This window comes from Equus quagga, chromosome 7 (assembly GCF_021613505.1).
Source record: "Equus quagga isolate Etosha38 chromosome 7, UCLA_HA_Equagga_1.0, whole genome shotgun sequence".
Classification (NCBI taxonomy): domain Eukaryota; kingdom Metazoa; phylum Chordata; class Mammalia; order Perissodactyla; family Equidae; genus Equus; species Equus quagga.
In genome coordinates, this window is record NC_060273.1 from 50991448 (window position 1) to 51008121 (window position 16674).

Here is a 16674-nt window from a genome sequence, read left to right on the forward strand (position 1 = left end):
GCAGCTGCCTGCAAAGCCAACTATATGTTAGGATAAAATGCAGCCGCGTAACCAGCGAGGGTTACATGTTTGTTTAATCTGGAGTATATGATTGCACTTCCTTCAGGGAATGAGGGATAAACACTACTTCTTTCCCCATGCCAGAGTCCTGATGTGAGAGAAAGAAAACCAGAGTAAAAAGTTTCTAAGAGGACGTGTTATTTACACAAACTGAAAATGCATAAAGTAAAAGAACCACAAGAAGCAGTCTCCAAATTGTGCACAAACATCTGTTTTTCGCTCAGGGAAAGTGGCTTCTACAAGAAAAACTGTGGCCGTGGACCCCAGCGGCCCCGCAGAACATCCTAGTTCAGAGATATCAGTGGAAGCCCTGAACTTTATTACTTAAATTATTGCAATAAAAACTACAGCCACATTTTAGAGAGTTTGAGAAGGAGGAGAAAAACTGCCCCGACCTCCCCACTTTCACACCCTAACCTGCATCCCATCTTTCACCATCTCCGCCCGTCCATCCACGTCAGCCGCGCAGGCGGTGCCCTCGCTGTGTGCCATGCCTGTGTCGGATGTTTTCCATATGTGATTGCAGCTAATTCTCAAAACAAACCTTCACCTACAGGATTATTGTGTCCATTTTCCAGGAGAAAAACAAGGCTGGAGGCAGCAGAGGCGCTGCCCGCAGCCACAAGGAGAGTGCTGCCACGTGAACCCAGCTCTGTCTGACCCCGAACCGGTGCTCTTCCCTCCCCTTCCAACCTCCTTCCAGAAGACGTGCAGAAGTACTAAGTACTAAGGAGTACCAAGCACCTTTTCTAACTTCACTGCCATCAGAGCACACAGCCAATTCTGTTCCTGCCTCTTTTTTCTAACCCAACATTACATAAAAAGCATTTTCCCACATGGCTCCCAAGCATTCACTGTGCTCATGTTTCACGGCCACAGAATATTCCATCAAGGGCCAAAATGTCCCCCACGGTTCCCCTCCTGGGGATCACTTCAGCTGTTCCCCCAAATGGCTCAGTCTACGGGCACAGAGGTTCCCGGTTGCTGGCACCAGGACCAGATTCAAATAGATACCCTGTCACTAGTGAGGAACCTTCTGCCAGGAAGACACCCCCACCCCACACCAGGGACCCCATGCCCGTTTCCTTCCACGCAAGGCTGAGGATGCGCCCCTGGCCAGTGGGCCTGCCACCTTTTCTGGCCCAGAATCGGGACCCTAAGAACAAGGCAGGTGGTGGGGTTTTCTGGGAGGTGGGGACCTCTGCAGTGGCCCATCCCGTGTGCAGCGGGGAAGAGGAAACAGTCCTGGCCCAACCTCATGGTGAATCAAAGACTGCCCCAGCCCGCCAAGCCCAGACGGGAGGGTCTTTCCAGCGTTTGGTCAAGGAAGCAACGCCCAACTCCAGAGATTTTGGGGGCTGGACGGTGAGGAGCTGTGGGTGGTTAGGGAGGCGGGGACTCCGTTCTCACTAAATCATGTTGCCACTGCCCAGCCTTGGGCAAGTCCTGCGGGAACTCAGGTGGACACAAGAGGCACTCTGGGGTGGCTCCGGGGTTTACTTGCATCCGTGTCTTAGAATGTCCCTGTGCTTTGTGGCTAATTTGCCTGAGGGTCCGTGGGCAAGTCAGGCGCCTGCCAGCGCTGCAGGTTTCCCATCTACAAAAGGTGCGCGATCTTAGATCCCCTCTCAGGCTGCTGGGAGGGGCGGCGAGAGCGCAGAGAGAGCCCCGCAGACCTGGCACATGGGAGATGCTCGCTAAACCTTCATTCCCTTCCCTGCGCGGAACCTCAGGTCCGGACCCCAGGGGAGCCCCTCACCTCCATCTCTCCTGTGCTCTTAATTCTCTAAATCCCACTGTGAGAGGCCGTGAAAAAGAGCACAAGCTTGGAGCCAGACAGACCTGGGTTTAAATTCTGGTTTTGTCATTTCTTAGCTGTGTGATCTTGAGGTATGCGCTTAACTTCTCTGGGTCCCCCGACCAGATCTAGAAAAGCCTAAGAGTCATCGCCACCCTTCAAAATGGCTGTGGGAGGAAGGAGCCCACCTCATCCGTCAGATACACGGGTGGGGCACATGGTGGGTGTTCACTAAACTCTGGTCCCTTCCTTAACACCAAATTTACTTCCTTTGATGAGAAAAGGTTTATTCCTGGGTCTGAGTGTCTACTTGGGGGTCTAGGGAAAGACACCCTGAACTGTTTCTCCCATGGAGGGCTGGTGATCTTGGCCAGGAAGGGCCTCTTGAAAACCCTGGGGTCACCTTCCTTTGGTGTCCACGGACAGAGGCCTATTTTCAAGCCATCCCAGCAGCATCCCACGTGCACTGTGCCACCCCCCGAATGATCCTCACTCATCGTGCAGTCCAGCCTTCCTTTGATCTAAAAAGAGCCCAGGGAAATGGCACTGACCACCAGGAGGACGGCAGGAAGCAGCAGCCCGGCTTCTCCGACCGCCGGATGACGGCTTCCAGAGTGTTGGCATTCAGCAGATGGCATCCTGGCTGAAATCTGCAGCAGACTCTGCTCCACCGGGAAAGGGACTCGCCACCCAGGAGCACAGTCCATCCTGCCCCTCCTTGCACAAGGGGATCTGACTCGCCTTTTGCGAGCCCCTGCGCTGTGCCGGCGGGGCCACATGCACTGGGCTGAGTCTTCGGGACAACATTCAGGGTGGGCTTTACCACCGCATTTCCCAGAGGAGGACACCAAGGGTGCGAAGCCGGGCGGTGGCAGGGAAGGGATGGGCTCAGGCCCTTGTCCCACAGGCCACTCCTCCTCCAAGGAAGCCACTCGTGACCTTTGGGGGCAGGGGTGTGAGCCTTGTTAAGGGCCATGAAAGCCATACAGGCCTCTGCCTCGAGACACACCCACGCTGCATGCACACCACCTGACCGCCAACTTCAGGGGCTTCCTGACCCACACAACATCCAATCTCAGACCATGGACCTTGAGTGAGAAATCTCTGGTTCAAGCGACATTTGCCCATGTCCAAAATTCAAACCAACGCTGTCGGCTCCGCGGTGGGAAGCAGCATGGGGTATACACGTGCGTGTGTGGGCACATGCGTGTGCATGCATGTGCGTGTGTGTGTTACAGAGGAAAAGGCAAGGCTGATATGTGGCAAGGCTTCCTGCCATGCAAGGCAGGGCACGGATCGGACTCCTCTGCCATTGGTGGGTTTGAAAGTGGGCTGGAAAAAAACAACCAAGCCTCCCTCGCCTCTGCCAAACGGGGCAGTGACATGCGCCCAGGGGACGGCTGCCAGCTTAAGGGGACTTTGTTCTGTCTCAGAGGCCTGGTCGGCCAGCACCCCGGATGGCATGGGGCCAGCCCACCCTGGAAACCGCCACCCTGCTCCTCCTCTCCCCTTTTCTTGCGAACAAAACCTGGTCTCTGTGGTGCGGCCCAGCCAGGAGGCCCACACTCCCGTCAACAGCTGCAAGGAGTCCCCGAGGGAGGCCGGAGGCCCCACGACATAGCCTGCTAGGAGGAAAGCTCGCTCTCTCCAGGCCTAAGCATCCCTCTTTGCTCAAGTCGGCTCAGATGTGCCACATTCCTGGGGGCTGAGGTTACCCCGACGCCCCCTCGAAGTGTGCTCAGTGGGGTCATGATGCCCAGCAGGCTTGACCCTCCACTGGGCGCCTCAGCTGAGGTCTTTGCTTGATAAACAGGCCCAGGCAGCTCCAACCTCAGGCACCGGCTCCCAGGGTCAGGGCCCCAGGCCGTGGAGGGGGGATGTGCCCTCATTCTTTCTCCAGTACATCACTTCCTCCTTCACTGACATTTATGGAGCTTCTGCTGCATGCCAGGGCCCCTGGAGCTGAGACCAGCAGGCGGGACGGCCACATACAGGCGTCATGACAGCTCAGGGTGCCAGCACAGAGGAGTGGGCTATGGGGCTGCTTCTCAGAGAAGCCACTCTGCAGACTTAGGAAGAAGTGGCTGGAAGGATGATAAGAGATGGGAAAGTGGGTTCAGGTACAGGGAACAGCACAGGCAAAGGCCTGGAGGTGAGAATGAGATGTGTGGACTTGAGGAGCCGCAGGGAATGTGGTGCAGAAAGGAGAGGGGCAGGTGCACAGGGAGTCAGCGGCTGCACCACAAAGGGTCTTAAAGGTCGTGCAAAGGAGGTTAAGGTCCTCAAGAAGGCTCTGGGGGCCACCGAAGTGTTTGGAGCAGGGAAGAATCCCCGAGGACCTGCCTCTCTGAAGAATGGGATTCAGGCCCCGGGTCTTCCCATAGCAACTGTCCCTTCCTCTCCGCCTCGCCTGTCAAAATGACCCAGCACAGCAGGAGTGAGAGAAACAGTCCAGATTTCAAACGTCGCTTCTAACGGCTGGCACAGGCCTGCTCCCCGGCACCTGCTTCTTCTCCAGGCAGCCCCTGGCGGCAGCTGGCTGATAAGCTGGCCGAGTCTGCCAGCTCTCTCCTTCTCTTTCCTTGAGGGCAGCCATTCCCGGGCCCGGGTGGTGCCCAGAAGCTGGCTGCTCGCTAACCTCAGCTGCAGGTGGGGACCTGCAGGGCCCCGGTCCCAACAGATCCACTGGTTCTGCCTTCCACAGTCAAAAGCAGCACCAGAGAGGGAGGAAGCTCTCCTTGAACATCGCTGCTCTCGCTCCTGGAGCTGACGAAATGTTCTTCACCAGCCCCACTGCTGGGCCATGCTCGCCGGCCCTGAGGGGTGCGGGCCCACCTCTGGCAGACCCAGCATGGGCCTGGGGCTCACCACACCCGCTCACTCCTTGCCACACCCTGCCAGGTGGCTCCCAGAGGAGAAAACCGAGGCCCAGAGAGGCAGACGTCCTTGCTGGGGGCGGCCCAGCCTGTGCGGGCAGTGCCTGTTTTTGTACCTGGTCCTGTCTCACCCGAAGGCCACATCCTTCCTGTTTTATGCCTCCCTTCTCCCCAAGGTCTCTCCCTACCTGCTGGCCAGCAAGAAAAAAATCTAGACTATATACAAGTAGCATCAGCCACCTTCTGGCAAAGAGGGTGAGCGTGCCCCGCCTTGGTCTTGGGGAAGGGTGGGGGGTGGATGTCATCAATCAGCTTGTTCTGAGCAGCTCAAAGGCCACGCACGGTTTGGCAGAACTTGGGATGAACAATAAGTAAAGCATCTAAAAAAGGAAAGCCAGTGACAGATTAGAGAGGGGGATGGAGCCCGAGCGCCTAACTTCCCGAAGGTCTGCAGAAAGAATTGGGGGTGGGGCATGATCAGAGAGGCAGACCCCCCAGGGGGTGACGCAGAGCCTGCGACTGGCCCTCTGCCGACCCGACTTGTGATCTTCCCAACAGTGCTAAAGGAGGTGACGGCTACCAGACCCACTGCCAGTGAGGAAGGGAGGCTCAGAGAGGTTGAGAGAGCGGCCTAAGGCCACACAGCCGGGAAGTGGTGGAATAGGCATTTGAACCCATACTAGCCTGGCTCCCAAGGCTAGGAAGGAGATGCTATGGCTGTTTCGGGCAAAGTATAGAAGTGATCCCTGCAGGGAAGGCCCAGAGCACAGGGCCTGGCACACAGTAGGTCCTCAACTAATGTTGATTCCTTCCCCGCCATGTTTGGCTCTGAGGCCCACCTTGAGAAGTGACTCTGAAGGGTACCTTCCACTCTGCTTTCCCCTCTGAAGTCCAGCTTTCTCTTTCCTTCACCCTGTCCACCACGCAGGCCTTCCTCCAAATGCCCGAGAGCTCACGAGAGCAGGGGAGTGTGGACCCACGATGCCCCTCACCCAAGACATAAAGGAGAAGTGTCAGAAGTGCAGACTGGGGCCCTGATAGGAATCTCCATCCCATCTGTCCTAAGCTCTGATGATGTGAGTGTCGTTGGCTCAGTGGGGCCTCTCTACAGCCCTATGGACCCATTTCCCAGATGAGGACATCAGGCCCAGCGGGGTAGGGGCTGGCCCAAGGCCATGGCACAGGTGAGCACCTGGGTCAGGATTTGACTCGAATCTGAATCCAAAGCCCAGGTGTGCTCTTGACCATGATGTGGAATTGCTTCCCTAGCTAACCAGTGGGTACTGCAGTAATCTATCACAGGGACGCGAGAGGGGCGACACAGCAGGACCATTTGGTGCCATGGCTCCTCTCCCCGCCATCAATTTCAGAAGCACACGTTCCTTGCCTTCAAGGAATCTGAAGCCACCTTCTGGTAAAGAGGGTGAGCCATGCCCACATATGCAGTCCCCATCTAATGTTGGGCTCAGACTTCTCCTGGACTCTCCTATTTATTCCTCATCACAATCCCATGAGGGAGGTACCATCATTATCCCCATCCTAAAGATGAGAAAATGGAAGCCCAGAGAGGGGAAGTGACTTGCTGAGGATCACACAGCTTAGATATAGTAGAACTGTGATTTGAACTTGAGACTGCCTCTAAAACCAGTGCTCTTTCCACCACATCTCTTGAGATGCCAGCCAAAGACCCCATCTGTAAATCTGTGTGTGACCCTGCTCAAGGCTCTGGTCCTCAGTGTCCGATCCGCCAAATGGTAGGTGGGACGTGGTGATTCCGAGCACTCTCTGGTCCTGGGAACAGAGCGCCTGAGTGAGCTGTCTGCAGGGACGCGAGGCTGCACCATCCCCGGAGACAGGGAAATTCCGCTCTCCCATTTCCTGCCCTTGAATCGCCCAGAACCTTGAGGAGAAGCGAAGCTCTTCTGAGGGGTGAGGATCCCTCCCGTGGAGTGGAAAGTTACCAAGCAGACTCGGTTTTGGAGACACGGGCATGCGTGTGCCCACCCAGCTCATAAATCCATCATCCTTAGGGGAACAGGAAGGAGCACACGTGCCCAGGGATAGAACTGTGATAGAAACAACGTGTAATGTTGAGGATACAAACAAAACACATTTTAATAGCTATGGGCATTCTGCCGACTGCCGGCACTGCCCCCGACACCCCCACCCCACCCGTTTCCCCAAATGGATTACTCATTAAGGAACTTTCCCCCACTGCCCAGAAGTGGGGCAAGAGGCCAGCTCTGAGCTGCCCTGAGGCTCAGTAATAAGAACGAAGGGAGGGCCCCGTGGCCCAGGGGCTGAGTTCACGTGCTCCACTTCGGTGGTCCAGGGTGTCGCCGGTTTGGATGTTGGGCACGGACGTGGCACCGCTCAACAGGCCATGTTGAGTTGGCATCCCACATGCCACAACCAGAAGGACCCACAACTAAAATATACAACTATGTACTGGGGAGCTTTGGGGAGAAGAAGAAAAGAAAGATTGGCAATAGATGTTAGCTCAGGTGCCAATTTAAAAAAATAATAATAATGAAGGGAGAAGGGATGAGGGCGAGCTGGGACTGGCGTCCAAGATGGCTGTCCCAAACTCTGCTCAGAAACACCTGCGGCTGAGTCTGAAAAGGTGCTGAGGTTGGGAGGTCGGGGGTGGGGTGGGGGGAGGATAGACTCGGGTAGGGTAAGGTAGCTTTCTCTTTCTGTGCTCAGTTTCCTGATCTATAAAATGGGGCTAAAACCACCTAATAGGCAGAACTGGCAGGAGGGTTACATGAGTGAAAGGTTGTGAAGGGCCCCACAGGTGTCCAGCAAATGAGCCCTGGATAGCACTCCCCCTAAGATCCCAGGGTCAAAAGGCAACTGATGGACAATTCACCCCAGATCTCTCTGATGCTCCGGTTGCTTCTGCAACGTCCATGTCAAGTCCCAGCTAAACACCAGTGCCACTCCAGCAAAGGCTGCTTCCTAGCCCCACCCCTGTTCCACTTCCAGACAGCTTCCACATTTAGAAAGTTCCTCCTTCAACTGAGCTGAAATCTGCCTCCATGTGCTGTCCACACATGGGTCACACCTGCGTCTGGCCCACAGCGCCTTCCCCATCAAGTCCGCTCCTTGGCCTCAGGAATCTGCAGGCAGCTCTCAGGCTCCGGGGGTCCCCAGGCTACGTTGCTGGGGACTCTTTGCTGCCTTGGGGGTGACATGGTCTCGTTTTGCTGTCCAGAAAGCCCTCACGGCATCAGCTGTCCCCTGACCCGCCTTGAAAGACCTACACATCAGACCTTGGAGAATATCAGCTGGGGTCCCCACAGTCAGCCCAAGGCCACCTGGAGAAAGGCCCCCTACCCCGACCATGCCTGGAGGCGGGATATGAGACAAACAACCAAAGAAGCAGGTGAACTAAAAACCAATCTGCCAGGATTCCTAAATGCTTACAGACTTGTGCTTAACACTACGAAGGCTTCCAGTGCAAATGTGAATGCCTCGCCCCTGACCCCCGGCCCGGCCCTACAGCCGTCCACCCCACACCATCATCCCTTCTCTCTAGCGGGAGCCTGTTGGACTACGAGAGCTACGTGCCCTTGGGTAAGTCACTTTCCCTCTCTGTGCTTCTCCCTGCTCTCTCAACAGTGACACGGCACTAACAATAGCAGCTGTCTCACAACTCGTCCTGAAGGTTGAATGCAGGCACCTGCTTAGAACAGTGTCTGGCACAGACTGGCTGCGTGACACAAGTCAGTGGTTATTACTACTCTTCTGTGTCTGTCTCCCCCGGGAGCACAGGGCTCAGCATGGAGCAGGGGCTTGCTTGCCCAGTGCATACATAATAGCAGGTGCCCCCTGGAGCACTTCCTATCCGTGGGCTGCTTTGCATGTCTGAGAGGTACCATCATCATCCCCTTTCTGCAGAAGAGGGAATGGAAGCTTAGAGAGGTTAAGTTGCTTGTCTGGCCAATCAGGGGCAGGGCCAGGACTCAGACCCAGGGGTGAAGGCCCCCAGCTGTGCTGTCGCCAGCTCTGCTGAGAATGCCGGCACAGCAGGGGACGGGATGCTCCTCCTCTGCAGGAAAGCCTGGGTGCAGGGCGGCCCAGGGCTCCCACCCCAGCTCCGTGACCCTGCTGGTTGACTCGGGGGGCTGCCTGGAGCTCTCAGTGGGAAGAGCCTGCGAGCAGCTGGGCTCCGGGGGAGAGGGCTCATGGTGACGTCTGATGGCCACCTCCACCTTTAGAGTCACGGAGTCTGCAGGCCTGGGGCAGGTGGGGCGGGGCTGGGGGACGGCCCTGGTCCATGGGCGGCTTCATCCTGGATGCGGTGGACAGGAGTAATCACCTTCCCAGGACACAGAAGGTGAGAAGGTGCACCTGCAGGAGGGGCAGCTTGAGGGGGCGGGGCTCAGGATGAGGGCGAGGGCCAGCACCCCCTGGTGACGGAGGGGTGGGCAAGGCTGAGTCAAATGCTGCCCTGCCACTTCCCGGCCACCTGTCCCAAGGCAGGTCTGGTTACCCCCTGAGCTCGGTTTCCCCCATCTGTGAAACGGGAAACTACTTCTGGAAGGCTCGTCCTGATGGTTCAAATGGGACAAAACAGGCTAAGGACCTGGCGTGGGGCAAGCACACCAAAGCTCTGACCACTCTGCTACATGGCCCAGGTGAGCGCCGACGGGCGGCACCCGGGCCTCCCCCCTCTTCTCTCTCTGCTTTAAGCTCTAACCACACACCTGGCTTTGGGCTTCTATTTTAAGCCCTCACAGAGCACCACAAAGTACAGAAAGCCCTTTGGTCCAAAAGAGGGCAGAGCTGACTCTTCTGTTCCGTGGGGAAGATTAAACGGCCTGTTCTGAGCGGTCCTTGCAGCCCAGCCAGCGAAAATGCTGCGCCCCGCTGGCAAACAGGGCCGTCATCCCAGCGGGCAGCGTGCAGCCGAGGAGCGGAGCCTGCCGGCCGCACTGGCCTGTGAGGACACCCTCCCCCGCCTGGCCTCTGCCCACCGCTCTGACCCCAATGCCACCCCCACTTGCACTGGGACCCCCACATACCACAGCTCCCTACACATGCGCTGCTCCCCCTCGTCAGGCCTTTGCACATCTAGCCCGTCTGCCCTGAATAGCCTTTCTCGTTCCCTTCTCTTGGCTAACTGCTCTGCTCTCTGGTCTCAGCTGGACAGCACCTCCTCCAGGAGGCCTTCCTGTGTCCTCCTCTGGGCTCTCGCGGTTCCCTGGGCTTTCCCTCCCCAGCTCCCTGTAACTGCCTAGTCCTTGTTGGTCTCTCCCACTAGACCTTGGGTCCCTAAACCCAGGCTGTGCCCCCAGGCCCAGCACAGAACCTGGCCTGAAGGTCTGGGGAACAGCTGAGAACCGCAAAATGCAGCCTGCCAAGAAGATGCTTCTCACTGGAAATCAGGATATCCCGGGAGAGCTCTGGGCACCCCTGGGAACCGCTGCCAGTGCACAGGAAAGGGCCGCCTCCTGCTCCAGCCCTCAGGTCAAGGCTCACGGTCGCCTGGGGCAGGGTTTCAAGGCAGGAAGTGAAGGGCACCTGTCAGCCGGCCCCATCCAGGGACCCCAGGGGCAGGTCCAAGGCCGCTCCTTTCCAGGCCACAACAATAACCGTGACAGCGAATGCCCCAGGCACTGTGCGAAAGACCGCCTGCTCCGATCCACTGAATTCTCAGCCCGCCAACCCCAAGACAGCCTCCCCAGCCTCCCACTTCACAGACAGGCAGGACCCGGCCCAGAGTCCCTCCACTGAGAAATGGCCAAACGGAGATCTGAACCCGGCTGCCTGACTCAAGACCCACGTTCTAGACCCAGACGCCAGACCTCCCCCTGCTGGAGACCAGTGAGCGGCCTTGTCACAGCTCAATGGCTGAGAGCCACGCAGACCAACACATTTTACACGGTGACACACAACACACGAGTGCGCACACACAGCCGAAGTTCACGAAGCAAAAACACTCCTACTACAAGAATGCACTCAATATTTTATTTTTTATTCTACTCTATGTATTAAAGATTTATTTAAAAGCTAGTTGAGCACGACCCACAGTAGAGAGACCACTTGGTTGGTGGCCAGGCCTTGTCCGGGGCGTTGGGCACTGACCCCCACCTCTCTGGGGCAGAGGGCAGCAGCCCCTTGTGCCCCCCAGTGATAGCGTCACTGTTCCTCTAGAGCATCCCATCCCTCCTCCACCAGAGGCCAGCTCCCGGGGGCCTCCTGTCCCTCACATTCACAGCTGCCCATCACATTCACAGCTGAACCCCCAGGGCCTGGCACAGATGCCCAAAAGATGTCAGATAGATGAATGAAGGTGCGCACTCAGGAAGATGCAAAGCAGGGCAGACCCCAGAGTCACCCCAGCCTGGGTGAGACGCACTCAAGTGGAGATCAGGGGCCTTGGGGTGACCAAGTCACATTAGACACCAAAGGTGGCAGAAAGAGATGACATTCGAGTCGGGGAGGCCTACATTCAGCTGGACTTTCCTTCAGATGTCGCCTCCTCCAGGAGGCCTTCCCCTACTCCCATAGCCCCAGAGCTCCCTCCTTTCCCGCCAGGGAGAGAGAGAGTGAAGGCAGCAGAGGTGGCAGCAGAAAGAGGGCAGAAGCAGAGGAAGGGTCTAGTTCCTTCTGGTTCCAGATTCTCCACAGGCAACTTCTCCACTTTTCCTATGTACCGGACAGACCCCACACCCTCTTCCTCATGTCCACTGATGGATAAGACCACTCCACCCTTCCACCCCGACCCTAGCCCCAGCATCCTCAGGGGCCATCACTGAAGAACCTTGACTAGTCAGGCCCCCGACCATGTGCTGACAGCCTCGTAGGTTTCCAGGCTGTTCAAAGAGAAGCTGCATCACCTGGAGAGGCTCAGCTCAGGACTCCTGCTCAACCTGGAGGCTGTGAGAGTCATTCTTAATGATCTGGGGGGAGGGGTCAGCTGGGGCAAGATAAAGCCCAACCCAACCTCACACTGTGATGGGCTAAGGAGGAAGAGGTTCAAAGAGAGGGAACATCACTGGAGGGGTCATCCACACAGCCACTGCAGCGGCTGTAAGGGGAGTGACAAAGGCTGCAGTTCTCCTAAGAGCTGAGACAGTCCAGATCCAGGGAGAAGGGCGGCTGCCCAGCCTTGGAGCATCACCTCCCACGGCCAGGGAGCTGCAGAGCCGACCCAGGCAGGCCCACACCTACACGCTCCACAGGCAGGTCAGAGAAAGGAAGAGGAGGGTTGGCTGGCAGCGCAGTGGTTAGATTTGCAGGCTCTGGTTCAGGGGCCTGGGGTTCATGGGTTCGGGATCCTGGGCAGGGACCTAGCACCGCTCATCAAGCCACGCTGTGGCGGCATCCCACATAAAATAGAGGAAGATGGGCATAGATGTTAGCTCACGGCAATCTTCCTCACCAAAGAAAGAAAGAAAGAGGTTCCACAGGGAGGGCGTCTGAGTGGCTGCTGGGAGCAGGTGCTTCCGTTCTGGACACAGCATTTGCAGACCAAGCATCTAGGTTAGGAAGACTGGCTGTTCCCTCACTCCGTGTGTGCCCTTTACCTCTCTGAGCCTTCATTTGCCTCCCTGTAAAATGGGCATAAATACAGCCCCCTGGGGGGTTGTTAAGAGGATTTAAAATAGATGACGTGAGTAAAGCCCCTGACTCAGGGCTGGCACAGAGCAGGGTCAACTTGTGCCCTCATTCGAAAGCTCCAGGACACCCTCTTCCTGAACTAACACTAAAAAGGGCGCCTGGCTCGGTCAGGCACAGACTGACTTAATGATTAAACCCCACGGGCAGTTCGAATTCAGCCTCTTCTCCAACCAGAGCTGCGGGGAGCCCAGAGGCGCGCTGAGGGAAGGGACTGACCGTGCTGCTGGGAGAAGGGGGGACTTCCTCCTCCTGCCCCTCCCCTCCTCCCCACCCTGGAATTCTCGCCGCCCCGCCCCCACTTGTTTACACTTTTCTCCCCTTACAGATTAAGGCTAACAGAGTGCAGGGAAAAGGACCATGTGGTATTAGGGAGAAGACAGACCTGGGTCTTCTAAGCTCAGCTCTGCCACTGCCTAACTCAGGGAGTCAGGGCAAGTGTCTTAACGTCTCTGGGCCTCTGTCTCCTCACCTGTACAGTGGAGAAGAATGACACCTGACTCTGCAGGCTGAACTGCCACTAGAAAGAGAATGGGTAACGCACACAGTAGGAGCTTAGTGAACGTGCACGCTTGTGCTGACGCCTGCACACTTCTGTTCACAGAGCATTCATCTGAATTTGCTGACGCCCTTCGTGAGGGCTCCCAAGGGGTTCCCCATAATCAATCAAAAAGGGCATTCCCTTCTTTGGCATTTCCTTATTGTACACGATTGCATGCCAGGTGGACTGTGGGGCACCCAATAAACACTATCTGAACTTTGACAGGGAGGGTCCTGCATGTCAGAGGAAGAACGCAGGACTCTGGAGCTAAACAAATCCAGATTTCAATCCTGGTTCTGCTGGCTGGATAAGCTGTGTGAGCCGGAGGGAGTCGTTTTACTCCCTGAGCCTTGGTTTTCTCATCTGTAACATGGAGCTGATAATCCCTACCTTGCAGGGCTGTTGCGAGAGTGAAATTCACTCATTCATTCAACAAATATTTACTGAACCTCTACTGTGTACCAGCCACGGCCCCAGGAGCTGCATACACAGCAGTGAAGAAAAGAGAGAAAATCCTCCCTGGGGAGACAGATGATAAACGGCTACCCACTCATCCAGCATGGCACGTTAGTGGTTCACGCTAAGGAGAACCACAAAGCAGGGTAAAGGGAGCGGGCAGAGCTGGGGGCAGGCGCAAGGGCAGGACCCGCGTTGGAGCAGAGACCTGAAGGCCACGAGGGGGAAGCCATGTGGAGGTCCGGGGTAAGATGCGCCAGGCAGAGGGATCAGCAATGCAGGAGCCTTAAGGAGAAGCTGTGCTTGGCATGTAAATGAAGCCACATATGCAGGAAGCCTGGCACGGGAGCCAGGTGCTCAGCAAGTGCCAGCTCTCTATTTCCAGTCCCATAGAAGGAACCCCACGCAGGGGTCCTTTCCCTGAGCACAAAAGCACGAGGATTTCAACAGGGCAACACTGAACCAAGCGTTCTTTCAGCCCAAGATTCAGGCAACACGTGAGCTCCACCACCGGTTTTTGAGCCCCTGCCAGGCACCAGGCTCTGGGCTGGGCAACCAGGAATACAAGATGATCAAGACATGGGCTCTGTCCTCAGGCGGCCCCAAGGCGGGCTGTGGAGACGGGCGACCACAATGCAGTGTGGTCAGATGAATAAGCAGAGACTGAAGAAGGCATCTAGGCAGCACAAGGAAGGATAGGGTTGGGTGTGATTGGTCAGGGAAAGCTTCCTGGAGCAGGGGACAACTAAGCTAGACTTTGAAAAATGGACCAGACAAGAAAGGATATGCCAGGAGTGGGGAGCATCAGATACTGAGCACAGAGGTGTAAAAAATGGCACAGTGTATGTGAAAAACTAATTATAGGCAGGTCGGAAAACAATAAAGGCCTTTCATATTCTTGGCACCTGCAAACTGACGTGGCTCAGGAATTCAGTTCTGTCCCCCTTCCTCAAACTCAGTGCCAGCATCAGCCCCAGTGGAGAGTTTGAATTTTCCACTTAGCTACTGCAGCGGGTAACTGACCTCAGCCCCGGGCTCCCAGTCCAGGGTGGCCCAGGCCACAAAGCGAGACCCCAGTGGGATGGAGACGACATAAATCTCCAGCTATATTTAGCCCGCCTGGCGTGTGTCTGTCCCTTCACCCACCCCAAGGCCAACCCACAGATGGCAGAATGGCTTTTTTACTAAAACAGCATAAACATTCCTTAAGTAAGAAATCCTACAGAGGGGTCTATGCCTCAGCCCGGTGTCTTTGCGGCTGACAGAACATCTGCCATATTTGCCAACATCCCTGGACACCTCCCGGCTGGGTGGGTGGGTTCTCTGCCATCCAAGCAATAGCTTGGAACAGGAAGTGGAGGGCACCCTCTGGTAAGTGGTCCCAGGTTTGAATCCCACCTCTGCCACTGACTAGCTGGTGACCCTCTGCTGGTGACTTCACCTCTGAGACTTTGGAGGTTGAGTGCAGTGGCCCTAAAGCTGCCCGCAGGCTTAAAAAGTAGGCGTTGGCTTCTCTTCCACAAACCGGCCTTGGGAACCCGGGGCTCAGCATCATCAATTTCAGTCCCCTCCAGGGGAAGAAACAACTACTTTTTGATAGAACGCCTAGAAGGGAGGGCTACATGGGAGTGTCAGAGCAGAGACCAAGTGACAGGTCCCTCTCCTCCTGAAACCTCACACTAAATTTTCCCCACAGCAGACTTGCTTCCCCGCTGAGCCGGGCCTTTGAACTTTAAAAAGACGCACAGCTCTCACCTTCCGCCTAAAGGATGCTAGCGATGCCCCACCGTAAGCCAAAATAAAGACTTATTCTAAAGACTTGGGGGGTGGGGAAGGGTGTGCAGGCAGACACAGGTCCCAATCCAGACTCTCCCCCCACCAGCAGTGTGACCCTGGGTGAATCATTTCCCCTCCTGTGAGCCTCAATTTCTTCATTTATAAAATTGAGATCCATCTCTTTACCACAAAGCTTCTGTGCATACCGCGCTGGGGGATGCAAAGCGCCCAGCACAGAGCAATGATCCTTTCCCACGATTACCAGGTGTTTTCTAGTAAGGCCTCCTTGGCCTTCCCACCCCCACCCTCCCCGCCTCATCCCCCTACTCCGGCCCCGGAAATTCTGGGGTGGTGTTAACCAGGGGGCGATGCGCTGTGCAGCCGCGACTCCGAGAGGCTAGAGAGACCCCCCCAGTTGAGCGGACACCAGAGGGGGGCGCAGCCAGGGTGCGGGTGGGAACATAGTCAAACCGAGGCAGCATGTGCCGCGGGGGCGCTGGGCGGCTGGGAACTGGGGTACCCCTGCGAGCACCCCCACCCCCATTCTCAGCAGCTGCAGTCTCGGCACAATGGGCGGCTTCTGGCCGTCGGAAGCCCTGGGGAGCCCGGCTCCAGTCACCCCCCGGGGCGCCCCGGGCTCCCTCCTCAGCGCCCTCGGGCTGGAACAAAGGCGAGGGGGAGCGCGGCATCGCCCCAGCGGCCCCTTCGCGCATCTGGCCAAAGCCGGGAGAACGAGGACGGGGGTCCCCAAGGTAACCAGGACGCGGTACCCGCCCTCCCGGAGCGCAAAGCCCAGCCGCGGGGCGCGCGCGGAGCCGGGGTCCGGGGTCCGGGAGGCAGCGGGGACTCCAGCCCGCTGCGAGCCGAGGGCTCCAAGAGGGGCCGGAGGTGGCTCTCCGGAAGTCACCCAGCGGGTCCCCTGAGGAGAGGAGGACCCCAGCGCCTGCCTCCCGGGCAGGGCTCCGCGGCGTACCTGGCAGGGTCCTGTGCACCGTGTTGCCCATCGCTGCGTCTGGGCGCGACGTTGGCGGCGGCGCGCACGGAAGCTAATTACGCGGTGGGCCTGGGACCCGGGCCGGGGTCGGGCCCCGGGGCATCGCGGCTGCACCGGCGAGCGGGCGGGCGGCAGCTGGGGCGGGCGCCGGGAGCGAGGAGGCGGCTGGAGGAGGGGGCGGAGCCACCGGCCGGCCGCGGCCCCGCCCCCGCTCCCGCCGCCGCCAACCGCGCAGGGAGGGCGGGGCCGCGGCCGCCGCGTCTTTTGAAAGTTCGCACCCGCGGCGGGAGTGGAACGGCCGAGCCTCCCGCCCTCGCCGCTCCCGCGCCCGGGGCAGGAAGGCGCGCCGGGCAGCTGGGTGGCCTCGGGCGCCCGGCTAGTCATCCCGCTGGCCTTCCGCTCATTTATTCCCACACTTTGGGAAAGCCTCCTGGGTGCCAGGCGCTCTTCCAGGCGCTGGGCCACAGCCTGCCAAGCCCTTGCCCCGCCGAGCAGTCTGCAGGGGCCGGGGTGCGGGGCTGGGGACGTACGCACAGGCGGGTCA

General features: G+C 57.6%; 1 protein-coding gene across 1 annotated transcript in view; it reads right to left on the reverse strand.

Moving 5' to 3' along the window:
* Positions 1–16268, reverse strand: part of NEURL1B (neuralized E3 ubiquitin protein ligase 1B) — a 42161-nt gene extending 25893 nt beyond the window's left edge. The window contains exon 1 of the mRNA XM_046666392.1: positions 16110–16268. Within this exon, the coding sequence (XP_046522348.1) occupies positions 16110–16140 (31 nt within the window). The 5' untranslated portion in view covers positions 16141–16268. The remainder of the gene's footprint in view (positions 1–16109) is intronic.
* Positions 16269–16674: the final 406 nt, after the last annotated feature.